The sequence below is a fragment of the Syngnathus acus genome, chromosome 2, assembly GCF_901709675.1.
Source record: "Syngnathus acus chromosome 2, fSynAcu1.2, whole genome shotgun sequence".
In the NCBI taxonomy this organism is placed as follows: Eukaryota; Metazoa; Chordata; class Actinopteri; order Syngnathiformes; family Syngnathidae; genus Syngnathus; species Syngnathus acus.
Window position 1 is genome coordinate 17,744,695 of NC_051088.1, and position 13,193 is coordinate 17,757,887.

General features: G+C 41.3%; 1 protein-coding gene across 4 annotated transcripts in view; it reads left to right on the forward strand.

Annotated features, from left to right (window-relative positions):
* The window catches only part of dock3 (dedicator of cytokinesis 3), a 42,176-nt gene that overhangs the window by 20,758 nt on the left and 8,225 nt on the right, over positions 1–13,193 (forward strand). For all 4 annotated transcript variants that reach the window (XM_037279724.1, XM_037279732.1, XM_037279740.1 and 1 more), the window contains exons 13-40: positions 461–549; positions 1,737–1,862; positions 2,382–2,506; positions 2,624–2,786; positions 2,905–3,011; positions 3,150–3,321; positions 3,411–3,508; positions 4,365–4,448; positions 4,555–4,655; positions 4,726–4,807; positions 5,683–5,853; positions 6,778–6,970; positions 7,094–7,221; positions 7,991–8,137; positions 8,230–8,328; positions 8,400–8,494; positions 8,696–8,771; positions 8,848–8,948; positions 9,093–9,151; positions 9,234–9,382; positions 9,460–9,545; positions 10,415–10,441; positions 10,519–10,614; positions 10,999–11,059; positions 11,140–11,233; positions 11,691–11,839; positions 12,466–12,552; positions 12,654–12,758. In XM_037279724.1, the coding sequence (XP_037135619.1) occupies positions 461–549; positions 1,737–1,862; positions 2,382–2,506; positions 2,624–2,786; positions 2,905–3,011; positions 3,150–3,321; positions 3,411–3,508; positions 4,365–4,448; positions 4,555–4,655; positions 4,726–4,807; positions 5,683–5,853; positions 6,778–6,970; positions 7,094–7,221; positions 7,991–8,137; positions 8,230–8,328; positions 8,400–8,494; positions 8,696–8,771; positions 8,848–8,948; positions 9,093–9,151; positions 9,234–9,382; positions 9,460–9,545; positions 10,415–10,441; positions 10,519–10,614; positions 10,999–11,059; positions 11,140–11,233; positions 11,691–11,839; positions 12,466–12,552; positions 12,654–12,758 (3,070 nt within the window). The remainder of the gene's footprint in view (positions 1–460; positions 550–1,736; positions 1,863–2,381; positions 2,507–2,623; positions 2,787–2,904; positions 3,012–3,149; positions 3,322–3,410; positions 3,509–4,364; positions 4,449–4,554; positions 4,656–4,725; positions 4,808–5,682; positions 5,854–6,777; positions 6,971–7,093; positions 7,222–7,990; positions 8,138–8,229; positions 8,329–8,399; positions 8,495–8,695; positions 8,772–8,847; positions 8,949–9,092; positions 9,152–9,233; positions 9,383–9,459; positions 9,546–10,414; positions 10,442–10,518; positions 10,615–10,998; positions 11,060–11,139; positions 11,234–11,690; positions 11,840–12,465; positions 12,553–12,653; positions 12,759–13,193) is intronic.

Genomic DNA, 13,193 nt, shown 5'->3' on the forward strand with positions numbered 1-13,193 from the left:
CCTCTTTCAGGCAGAGGTCACAGAGGCATCAGGGACATGGTTGCGTTTTCAGGGATTTTCTGTGGAAGAAACAAAGAGCGCTTTTATGGGCCCTTCCGTTAAGGCAAAGAGTCCTCGCTTGGAAAGAGGCAAGCCGTGATGCAATGCTGTGCTGCCTCCAAACTGTCGGCTCCTATAAGGCTATGCGTTTCCCCCATGCCTTTCCCAGAGGCCTACAGACCCACAGTAATGAAAAAGACTGGTCGAGAGCCGGCTGTCAGCTTTGTTTAGCGCACAGAGCGCCGGTGCTGACGTGCTACTTGATAGCAACTCCCCCATGCTGCTACCTTTTCTCCAGGAGGAAATCAGTTTAGGGACACATGCTGTTCGCGCAGTCCCCATGTGTACGATTCCTCCTCGCCCATCTGTTCCGCTAATGGCTTCGCTGCCGACCGCCCTACCTGCCTGTTTTTCTCTCCAGATGTAACAACGAGAACGAGTGGTACCAGGTTCACGAAAACATCATCCGCAAGTCCAACACCAAATACTCCGCTCCCAGCACCAATTATGGTAAACAGATCAGGGGATGTCATCACTCTGTTTTTGCATCATATGGTTAAATTGTCGCCATGTTTTATTTTAAACCACAGTCACGAGTCTTTTCACATACATTTTAGTACTGGTACAGATAAATGAAAATACCCACAAAGTTTTGCAACTGTGGATCAAATGAACGTGCTACGTTTAACATAATATCAGTGATTCCTGTTTTTTGTGCCACATGGGGAAATTCTGCTTTAATTAGGTCATTTTTTTTAAATTAGTTTAGTTTCAGTGCAGCAAATGTTTGACTTTGTCTTCAGGAATTTTTTTACAAAAATATTCTTGTTTTACTCATTTCATTGAGCTACATTCCACTTGCTAGTTTTATCTTCTCATCTATGACTTCTTTCACAATCTAAACTTTTTGGTTTGTCAAAGAGACTTCTTCTGCCTTGAGACTCTTTTTCACATCATGTGGCAAGATTGGACTTCATTTTATTTCATAAAGATTAAATGTTTTGTTTCGGTTGGTGATATTATTGAACTATTATTATTACTGAATTTTCACAGTCCCATTTTATATTTTATTAATTAAATATTAATTCAGATGTTACTCATAATTTACTCAGTACTTGAATATTTTTCCCACTGAATACTGAAGTAATTATTTGGATGCCTCCTTTTTATTTTTAATTAACTTCTATAATTCTAAAGTAACAGCACTTTTAGTTGAGTACAATTAATGGCTACGCTACTTAGCTCTGCCCCCAGGCATCGAGAAGAGATCCTTAATCAGACAAAATGAAGTTGTGTTCTAGTTATTAATAGAATAATTTAGTCACACAGATCTCTTACTGTGCTCGCGATGCCCATTTGATAATAAGGCTGCAACAAACAGATAAGCTCATCAGTGCCCTCCATAGCTAACTTGCCTAGTTCTCACCGTAACGTCCGATTCACTCAAACAATTGTGTGCACTGCCAACATTTTCCCCTTGCCTTATTGCAAGATATTTCTCAGCCTGCTTCATCTCATCTGGTTGTTCACATCTCATTTGTCTATACCGCCCTTCTGTCTGTCTGTCATGTCCTCCCTCACACTCTGACTAATGTCCTTTAAATAACCCTCTGTCCTCCCTTCCTCTACCCCCCCTTTATCTCGTATCTCTCTGCCTCCCTCCCTCCACTTCTTCTCACAACCCACTTTGCTTTCAGGCCTCATCATTTCTCTGCAGCTGTTGAAGGGCGAGTTGGAGCAGATCAGACGGGAGAACCAGGCTGTGTTCAACCGAGCCCTGGCACTCACACGCAAACTGGGTTTTCCAGATGTTATCATGCCAGGTAAGGAGGCAAAGAGCAGTGGGCGTATTGGGCATCGAGCAGGCTTAGAACCAGAAGAGGAGGGCAGTGGAAGGTCGGCGATCAGTTTACGCAGGATGCTGATGATAGAGGAGAAGGATGTGGAAAGGATGAAGAGGGGGCAGGAAGTGGAAATAGGAGAGGAGCATACAGCATGATGTCAATATGAACATCCATCCATTATCGATGGTCGCGAGCTTACTTCGGGCAGTAGGCAGAGGAGTCAGTTGCAGGGCACACAAACAACTCCCACTCATAATGACACCAACGGACAATTTAGAGTGGTCAATTGGCCAACCATGGATGTCTCTGGATTGTGGAAGGAAACCCGAAATACTACCCACACTTTTTGTAACTCATGCCCCAATAGAAGCCACTTAAATATACATGAATAACTTCAACTGACCTTTGCTGTCCGCCCAGCTCTTCAAAAGTCACCTGTAATGCAATGCGCCTTTAGCTCAATGTATCATTTTTCTCTCTCCGTTTGAATTCTCCTAGGTGACATTCGCAACGACTTGTACTTGACCCTGGAACGAGGCGAGTTTGAGCGGGGTGGCAAGAGCGTCCAGAAGAACATCGAAGTGACGCTCTATGTCCTCTACGCCGACGGGGATACTCTCAAAGTATGACACGTGTTAAATGTGATTCATTCAGCAGATTTCCATTTCATTAGTCATGATAAGTGCGTTAGTTCTCCCTCTGCTTCCGCTCATTACTTGCTCTGCCTCTTTCCTTTGCAGGACTGCATCAGTTTGGGCAGCGGGGAACCAAACATGACTGACTATCGCTCCTTCGTCCTCTACCACAACAACAGCCCTCGCTGGAGTGAGATGGTCAAACTTCCCATTCCCATAGATCGCTTCCGAGGGTCTCACCTCCGCTTCGAGTTCAGACACTGCTCCAGTGAGTCAGTCTTTGTAGGCCAGAGGCGACCCGGCCTGGCCAGTCTCTCATTTCATGAGTCTGATTAGGTCAGAGTGGTTTATGAAGAAGCATGTCGCTGACATCTATGTCATTTCAGCTAAAGACAAAGGGGAGAAAAAACTTTTCGGCTTTGCTTTCACTCCCCTGATGAGAGAGGACGGGACCACACTGTCGGACGAAAGCCATGAGCTGTACGTCTACAAGGTGAGATCCAGTTCCACCAAAAGCAGCCATAAGAAAGGGTTATAGACTGTTCAGCTGTCCTGTTTTCCCATCACGTTCAAAGAAACCTAGGCTTCTCTTTGACACTTTTTGAAAGTCCGTCTGTCTGTCTGTCTGCAGTGTGACGAGAGCGCCACCTTCAGTAACCAGGGCCTGTACCTCAGCCTGCCCTGCTGCAAGGAGGACTTCAACAGTTGTCCCAACCTGCCAGCTAATCTGCCGTTTCAGAGAAGCCCAAAAGAGACCTTTTGGGTCTCCACCATACTCTGCTCCACCAAACTCACACAGAATGGTAAAGATTGCTTGGTTTTATTAGAATATACTTTATGACCTGGTATTTCATACGTTTGACAGTTTGATTTGGTTGCGTACTGCTTTTAGTGGACCTATTGGCCCTTCTGAATTGGAAGACCCACCCAGACAGGGTTCTGGACATCCTTGGTCGATTGCGTCAGATCAGTGGGGAAGAGATTGTCAAGGTCAGTGCTGTCAAATATATTCATTACCTACTAAAGTCATCAGTAATTTGGCCCATGTAAAGCTGCAGGGTGTATTGATTGCGTTTGACACACATTTTCTGAGATATTAACCTTCAGCAGATGTGGCATTTCATCTTATTCGGCCAATATTAAAGTATGACTTCACTAATTGTACACCTCATGATTAAATAGCGAGAGAATTAGACACAGTTGACCAATTGGCCTCGGCTGCATTATTAATTTTTTTTTTTTGTGAAAGCAGGAGTGTTGTTGATATTAAAGGAGATATGCTTTAAGATGAATGAAGTCAAAGCTTTATTCTCAAGTGACCTTCTTTAATAGATTTGTTTCCTACAGCATGTATCCAATCAGTGACCTTGCAATATATGAATTGCGCAATATGCTGATAATTGTATTGATTTGACAGACATTACAAAATAACTTTGGTGGAAGGCCAAATTGTAACACAGCCCACTCCATTCCATTCGTGCATCAAAATAAAAAAAAAACCATTTACTGTATTGTTTGGAAATAAAAGCAACTAAATAACAAATATCACACAAGAAAGATAAATGTTGTGCTCACCAAACTGTTTAAAACGGATTCATTGAGTTGTGCGGTTATTGTTTTCCGAAGTAAAAGCAGATATTTCCAAATATGTTATTTTAATTAAACACAGAATTAATCCGTTTTTTCATGAATGACTACAAAAATTTAATTCTAAGGTAAAAAATGTTTCTCAGCGATTATGTGATTAATAAAATAGTTGTCGATGTTGACAGCTTTGGTTAAAAGTGAAGAAAAATGTTAATTTCTGGAAAATGTAAATGTTCTTTTATCCTTTTCATTCCCACAGTTCCTACGAGATGTCCTGGACACCCTCTTCTGTCTTTTAGACGACAACACTGATAAATATGGACCTCTGGTTTTCCAGTCTCTGGTAGGACAATTATAACAACAATGCTATCATTTTACAATTGCTTATATTTAGCATATGAATGATAGATAAAAGATAAATCCCTCATCTTCTGCCATGTGTGTTTCAGGTATTTATTATCAACTTGCTCAGGGACAGTCGTTTCTACCACTTCCGCCCTGTCATGGATTCTTACATCCAAAACCACTTTGCTGGAGCTTTGGCATACAAGTACGGAAACATTTGATTCCTTCTCTTTGCTAAGTCTTCATAAACATGATTTATAACAAAATGCTTGCAGGGAGCTTATTCGATGCCTGAAGTGGTACATGGACCGTTCGGCTGAGGTCGTCCGACAAGACCACATTCAAGAGGCCATGAGGGTAAAGATTACTGTATGCTACACTACTCGATGTGGTTCATTTTCAAGAAGGGCCGAGGGCTCGATTTTGGTAGCTTGCAGAAAGGCTGACGTGTTCAGATTTCCGTGAAGGTACCTTTGACATGCATCTGGCGCTTCTGACAATTTGGTGCCAAAAAGTCATCGTGACTTGTGTGCCGCATTTAAAGGGAATGAGAGAAGCTGCTTTGATTGATAGCAAATGGAGTGGGATGTGCTCACACCCACAACGGCGCAAATGTAGCTTTCATGCATCTGCACTTACCAACGCCTAGTCTAACCTGCCTCTGCGAAGATTTAAACTGCACTCTACGCAAGTCATGAAAATAAGAGCTCAGAGAATTTTTCATGATTCAATCAATTAATCAATAAATTAGTATGGAAGCAGGAAATGGTCAAAAGTAATGGCTTTATAAGATGCAATATGATGCCTCAGGAAGTGAGTTTGCAAGATATTGTCTTGTGCCCAGTGCAGCATTTCCATAGGCTTGATATTTTTAATTCAAGAGGGCATTTGTGAGAATATTAGAATATGTATTCATTTACAAATCAAAAAGACAAAACAAGGTGATAAGATGAAATATTGAACAGTCATTTTTGCTTCTGAATGCTCTCAGTTGCCTTACGTGACTCCACCTCTAAAATCAATTCTATGTTGTTGTTTCTCTCTTTCTGTTTGCTTGTCTGATGATGATAAATGGCTGGCATCTTTTTTTTAATTTTCCAGAGGTGGATATTCCACCATACTAGCTCGCAAAGCTCTCGTAGCGAGTGCACACCAAATAATTGACGCCTCCTCAGGGTTTCAGATTATGTCAAGATATTTGTTAAAAATCTTTTGTTCACTTCTTCCCTCAGGCTCTGGAGTACCTGTTCAAGTTCATCGTCCAGTCCAGAATTCTGTATGCGCGGGCCACTTGCGGGATGGAGGAAGAGCAGTTTCGAGCAAGCATCCAGGAGCTCTTTCAGTCCATCCGCTTTGTGCTGAGCCTGGACAGTCGCAGCTCAGAGAATCTGGTCTTCACGCAGGTTTGAATTAGAGACCGCCATTCGCTTTCTGTGTGCACACGTTACATTTCTTTGGAATTTTTATTTCTTATTGTTTACATTTGTTCACTCACTCACAGTTTACATTTGTTTCATGTATTCATTTTTGTGTTGTTTCTTTTTAAAAAAAAAAAAAAAGAAAAATGTTTTCTGTTTCATTTTGTCCATTGTCCTATTTTGCACCTTTCTTGGCTTGATCTTGGAGGGGTGTGATCGGCTGCATGTCTCTGTGGTAACGCTCCAGGTCTGTCGTCACTCTCAGTAAGTCACAACATTATGCGCTGGTCCCACAACTGTTAGACATGAACTGCTTCAACACCCTTTCTCCTGTTTTGACACTGACCGGACTACTGTTAACCTAAAGTGACGGCTTGCTTTAGCAACGAATTCGGAATTCGAATAGCTAGCTACCGTATTTTCCGGACTATAAGGCGCACCTAAAAACCTAAAATTTCCTCAAAAGCTGACAGTGCGCCTTATAGTCCGGTGCGCCTTATATATGGACCAAATTCCTAAATTTAAACTGGCCTGAAGCATTGTGTCATGAAATCAATCATAAGTGGCCCGCTGAAGACTATGAATCATGAATCAAAAAGACTATGGATCATTATTTTGTGATTATACAGTAATTTGTCGTGTCTGAAGTTGAAATAAAAAAGATAAAATGGAGAATGATTTGATTTGGATTAAAACTCTGACATGATGCATTAATGGTGCGCCTTATAGTCCGGTGCGCCTTATATAAGGACAACGTTTTAAAATGGGCCATTCATTGAAGGTGCGCCTTATAGTCCGGTGCGCCTTATAGTCCGGAAAATACGGTATTTTCTAACACCACAATGTTTGCCATTACTGAGTTTTCTGTATTGTGTTTAAACATGCTCCTTGTTGTTGTTCACCTCACAGGCGGCTCTGTTGAACAGCTTCCCTGATATCTTTGATGAGCTGCTGCAGATGTTCACGGTTCAGGAGGTGGCCGAATATGTCCGCGGCACCCTCGGAAGTATGCCCAGCACTGTTGACATTGGCCAGTCAATGGATGTTGTCAAACTGCAGTCGATTGCACGCACCGTTGAAAGCCGTCTGTTCTTCTTTCCCGGTGAGAACCTTTCTGTGAAAATTACAGATGATGAGATCAATGTACAATATCCGTGTATTTGAGGTTTGTACTGTACAGAGCATTTAAAGTGCATTCCTCCCCGTTTTCTTGTGTTTTCCTCAGAGTCTCGAAGCATTTTACTTCCAGTTGTTCTGCACCACATTCACTTGCACCTGCGCCAGCAGAGGGAGCTGCTTATCTGTTCTGGGATCCTTAGCAGCATTTTTTCCATCATCAAAAGCAGTTCTATGGTATGGTGCATTGTCACGCAAACAATAGGGCTACTCTTTCAATCAAATTGAGCAGGCAGTTGTCCTCCAAATGAGTTGTCTAGACGGTTGTTCTCTGTGCCAAGTACAAACTCCAAAAATACTTGCTCTCCAAGTATCATCATAATGACGAAAATTAAAATACAGATGTGTAGTAGGCCCAAGAGTTCATGCACAATGTGATATAAACAATGCTGGATATATTCAAATACTCCTGAAAAGTTACCCAAATACTCTTAAATGTATCGAAACATTACTAAAAATCATCTAAATATTGCACAATCAACTTGATGACACAGATGACACAGGATCAGGATTAATTTGGGAGGGGGTTCAGTGTATCCAAATATATTCAAAGTACTCTCAACTCTACAAAATACTAGAAAATTAAGTTTACAAAATACTCATAAAGTTAAATATAACAAAATAACAACTGTATTTAAATACTTATTCAAAATGTATACAAATTACAGATACAGGTTATGCCTGAATAAATGTTTGAAAGCAAACAATTTGAAGTGATGAACTACAAATGCATTCTACTTCAACATTAAATATAACTGGACTAGATTTTAAAACAACGTGGAAGACAGTCTGTCATTTAATGAAGTAATTTCTTCCTGTACCACTAGAGGGCGCCCACATATTTCCGGTGGTACTCGTAACACACTTTGAGAATCACTTTGTCTCGGATGTTAGCGGTCTACATTCAAAATGCATTAAAGTGACACTTTAACTCTCCTACCCTCAGGAGTCGTCTGTTCAGGAGGAAGTAGAGATGATGGTGGAGAGCCTCTTGGACGTGTTGCTCCAGACTCTCTTGTCAATCATGAGCAAGTCTCACTCTGTGGAGACATCCAGAGGACAACGCTGCCCCCAGTGTACCGCTGAGATCACAGTAGGTCAAATCAACCCTTCTCATGCGTGAACAAAACCATTTATTTGTGAATTGCGTTAGCAAACTTAGATGTGTAATTTGGTCTCCTCTAGGGGGAGTACGTGTCCTGTCTTCTTTCTCTGCTCCGACAGATGACAGAGATCCACTTTCACCATCTACTTAACAACTTCCATAGCAAGGAGGAACTCAAAGTGGGAAAACCTGACTAACAATTTGAAATTTGCTTGCTTCATCCCTAAATGACATTATGTATTGTCTCAAGGAGTTCCTGTTAAAGATCTTCTGTGTATTCCGCAACCTGATGAAACTGACAATCTTCCCTCGAGATTGGAGTGTCATGAGACTTCTAACCAGTCAGTGAGTCAAACGTCTTTCTTCGTGATGTGCAGTCCTTGTGCCATTGATAGTTCAGAAACATAAGCTGCCATTTGATCAAGACTTTTATTCAAATGACTTTGCTGTGAAGGTTACACTTATGCTACGATCCTCGTCATCTATTTTTGGTTGCTACCATCTGTTTCGGAGATGACAGTGACACACTTGTTTTATTTTCCGCAGCATCATTGTCGTGACAACGCAGCTTCTTTCCCCGGCGCTGCACAAGAACTTTTCCGAAGCCGATTTCGATTTTAAGGTGTGTCTGTGTAACTGCGCGAAACCTCTGACAATACATGTCCATGACGCGCATGGTCTTTGTTTTCCTTTGTTAGGTGTGGAACTCCTTTTTCAGCCTGACCGTGCTCTACATCAATCAGCCCAGTCTGCAGCTCGAGGCGCTTGGGCTCACCAAGAGAAAGAAAGTTCTGGACAAGTAAGCAACTGCTATTGCGTATGGATGACTATCACTATTAAATCATTTTGATGTCCTCATCAGAATCGAGGCCAATCGACCTTTTGATGAGATTTGCTCATGGCACACATAGGTTAACAATGTTCTATTTGTCTCTTTCTGCAGGTATGGAGACATGAGAGTACTGATGGCGTATGAGCTCTTCAGCATGTGGCAAAAATTAGGTTGGACTCATACTGTATAACATGCCGAAGCTCAAAATCACAGCACATGATACTAAATGATGGCTTTGTGTTTTTCATTTAGGTGACAACAAACCCCACTTCATCCCAGGAATGATGGGCCCCTTTCTGGGAGTCACCCTGGTCCCTCAGACTGAAGTTCGAAACATAATGATTCCAATTTTCCATGACATGATGGATTGGGAGCAGAGGAAAAATGGAAACTTCAAACAGGTCACCTTGACATTTGTTGCAGTTGTCGACTCATAGCAAAGAAACAATTTGCCTGATTGCGGTTGTGTTGTTGGTAGGTGGAAGCGGAACTGATGGATAAGCTGGACAGTATGGTGTCGGATGGCAAAGGCGACGATAACCACAGGGAGCTCTTCAGTCTTTTGTGAGTGTCAAAATTGCTTGATGACATTCAAGATGTTGGGATGTTTAAAAGGTCATCCAAAAAGCATCCATGTTTTTTTTTTTCCTTTTACGTTTTGTCTACCGTCTACATTTGCCCTGGCTGATTAGTTGGTTGCATTCCACCTCAGCTTGGTTCCTCGTTGAACTGCTAGAGAGTTGATGATGTGTGTAGCTTCGCAGCCAAAAACGTCACCTCTTTTTCCCGAGCTCCCTCGCTCTGCCTCTCTTTTTCTACTCTAACCCAACGGTGGGCAATTCATTTTTCAAATGGACCATGTTAGAAACGGAAACAGGCGGCAACATTTTGCAATTGTGTTTGCATCTGAATTGAATGTCTTTTGTATAACGCAATAAATGGGATTGCTTTATTAAGTTGCCACATATTTGGTTTGGTAAATATTAACAGTAAGAAATTACATAACCGTTATATTTTATAATCATTGACATTAAAATGACCCATCTACACATCGTAATACATGAAATTACTATTGAATTAAAAATATATTCATTGTTCACAGTATTTTTTTTCAGTATTTCAAAGTGAGCCGACGTTATGCAGGACACAAATATCAAGCCATTGTGAGGACTTCTAAATCATTCAAAGCAAAAATGAGGACCACAGTTGCTGTTGGTGCTATTCATTGAAAAATAATGCCAAGAATAGTTGGAAAAGTCCAAGGACATGTTTTGTTGCTCTTTGCGCGCACTGCCAACACAAGTGTTTTATTTATTTTACTTCTATCACCTAGCGCTTTCTCATGTGGGGTTCAGTTGGTCTTTTAATAAGTGAAGATTGTGCTTTTAGATCTGCTCAGCTGAATAAAATGTTTCTTTTTTCTTTTACCCTAGGACCCAGCTTTTCGGACCTTACCCAAGGTAAATTACACAGCTACCACAATTAAAAGATCTGCTTGCATCCTCACTAAGAACATGTGACCTTCGTTTGTGTTCAGTCTACTGGAGAAGATAGAGCAGGAGACCTGGAGAGAGACGGGCATCTCATTTGTCACATCGGTCACAAGACTTGTAGAACGACTGCTGGACTACAGGTGAACTAAAAGAGTCACGGTGACTACATGGGCAAAAGTATTGGGACACCTGGTCAGAAAAAACGGCAGTAACAATAGATGAAACAACAGTGTTGCGTTTTTAGGAGTTTTCACTCTTGTTTGAACGGGTTAGACATCTATCTCCCATTGCGTGCCTGAATGTGTGCAGTGTGCAATAGAAACCTACACAGCACTTTGCTAACTGAATTCCCACTTGAGGGTTTTTAAATCAGCTCGTAAAAAATGGTGGGTGTCTATGGGACCTTTTGTTCATTAATCCAGAAGATGGTTTATTTCAATGGGGAAGCTTAGCTGTGTTTGATGATTTCAGTCTGCTTCAAATACTGTAATTAATTAATAACACTATTCGTTTTGTTTCTTTAGAGACTGCATGAAAGGAGATGAAGCCGAGAATAAAAAAATGGCCGGCTCTGTCAACTTTACGGTAAGACATCATTTTGATAGCGTTCCAGTGCCTCCGTGTCAATGGACGTTTTCAAAGGAACTTTCTGAACTCGAATTAAGAATTTCTACAAATCGGAAGTCAACAAGGAGGACATGTACATCCGTTACATCCATAAGCTGTGTGACCTGCACCTCCAAGCAGAAGACTTCACAGGTATCGGAAATACTTCCTCAATTCATGGCAGATTTGTGGCATTCCAGTTTGAATTTATTGCCATAGAAAACCTCTGAGAAACATATTTTATTAGGAATCTATATTTGAAAAAGTAAAACAGAAATCCAACTTGAGCATAATGTTAAATGCAGTTCATTTACAAAAGTGCAGTGTACTACGTGTGACAAAGTACAGAAGCTGTTGGCCAATGATATAATTTCATTTGTGAGGCTGAACTTTGCTCCTCTGGTCATTAATTCAGCCAAAGACAGTTTGCTACGTTCCAGGCGGCTTCTGACATCTGTTCACAAAAATATGGGCCAGTATGTCTACCAGGCTCCGACACGCTCCGGCGGCCAGACTGTGCAAACTCTCTGACATGTGTTGGTATTGCGGCCCAACAGATGTGACAACAGTACCCGTTTTCTCACCCTGAACTGCGTGTCATTGCTGACAGAGGCCGCGTTCACGCTGTTACTCTACTGGGAACTGCTCCATTGGGAGGACCGGCCTCTGAGGGATTTTCTCCACTACCCTTGCCAGAGCGAGTGGCAACGCAAGGAGAACCTGAGTCGGAAAATTCTTCACTACTTCAACAAGGGCAAGGTAAGGCAACCTTGAGTTTTAGCACGCAGACAACGGAACTTGGAATTCCTTTCTGACACGTATCGACCTCAAGAGACGAATCTGAATCTGAAGAAAATTCGACAACAAACAAAACGTGGTGCCCTCAAGTACAACAGTCATCCATCATCATCGCTTTCCGCTGTTTGGGTCAAAGCTCGGTGCTACTTACGAGAATAAGAAACGCTTCTGCCAAGTATCGATCTCATCATGAGGTGAATGACGAGGAGTAATAAACGGGAAAACACGGAGAAGCCATGCTGACTGCTAACATATTGTAAAATCTAATAACATCTGAAACATCACCATCATGGTGGAGCTGCTGTTCCCTTCAATCTCTCCTTCCTAGCCAGTATTCATCCACAAAATATAAATATTTTCAAGGGCTCCGCACTAAACTAAATCTCTCCGGAGCAACTTAGAAGAAAATGATGGCAAGACCACTGTGCTGCCATTTGGATAAACTAGATCAATTCCATTTCTTACTATCAATAGGTTAAGTTAGCTATATGGTTTCAAAGAAATTGCCTTCATAGCGTTTACAGCTTTTTGTGCTCAGCGATACCATTTCTAAAAGTATTTGAATTTCCTTGTTTGTGGTCCCGCAGTGTTGGGAATACGGCATCTCTCTGTGTCGGGAGCTGGCTTTCCAGTATGAGACGTTATATGATTACCAGAGCCTCAGCTGGATACGGGTAAGTCAAGTCAGTGAGCTTCCTGCTTGTGCTCTCATTGCCAAAGAAGTATTTGGCCTCTGATGACCACATGTGACTTTGCCATTTTCATCCCGTGTCAGAAAATGGAGGCGGCCTACTATGACAACATTATTGAGCAACAACGCATTGAACCAGAGTTTTTCCGAATGGGATTCTATGGCAGGAAGTTTCCCTTCTTCCTCAGGGTAAGTCTTTCTGACGATGACAGAATTTCACTAAATGTGAGGGAAGGGAAGACATATCGACAGCTTTAATGAAATATTTTCTCACAATTTTTTTATCTGGGTGTGTGTGCGTGTCATTTTCTTGTACAGAAATTAGTACTAAAACATTCAAGTAGAATGTGTCAAAATTTTACCCTTTTTGTTTTTAAATGTAGAAAAACAGTTTAATAAAAATTCATCACAGTTTTTTTAAAGTTTTTTATAATTTATATATTTTTTTATGATTTTTTTATGATTTTCATGATTTTTTTCATTTAACACAATTAGATATGACTCTGACACTAAGTATTTTTTTAAATAAAATATGTTTAACTGCTTCCCACATGTTGACCTGCAGCCTATTCAAATATTTATAGCACAAAGTGACGTGGCCCCTCTTCTCCTATCCATTTGTGG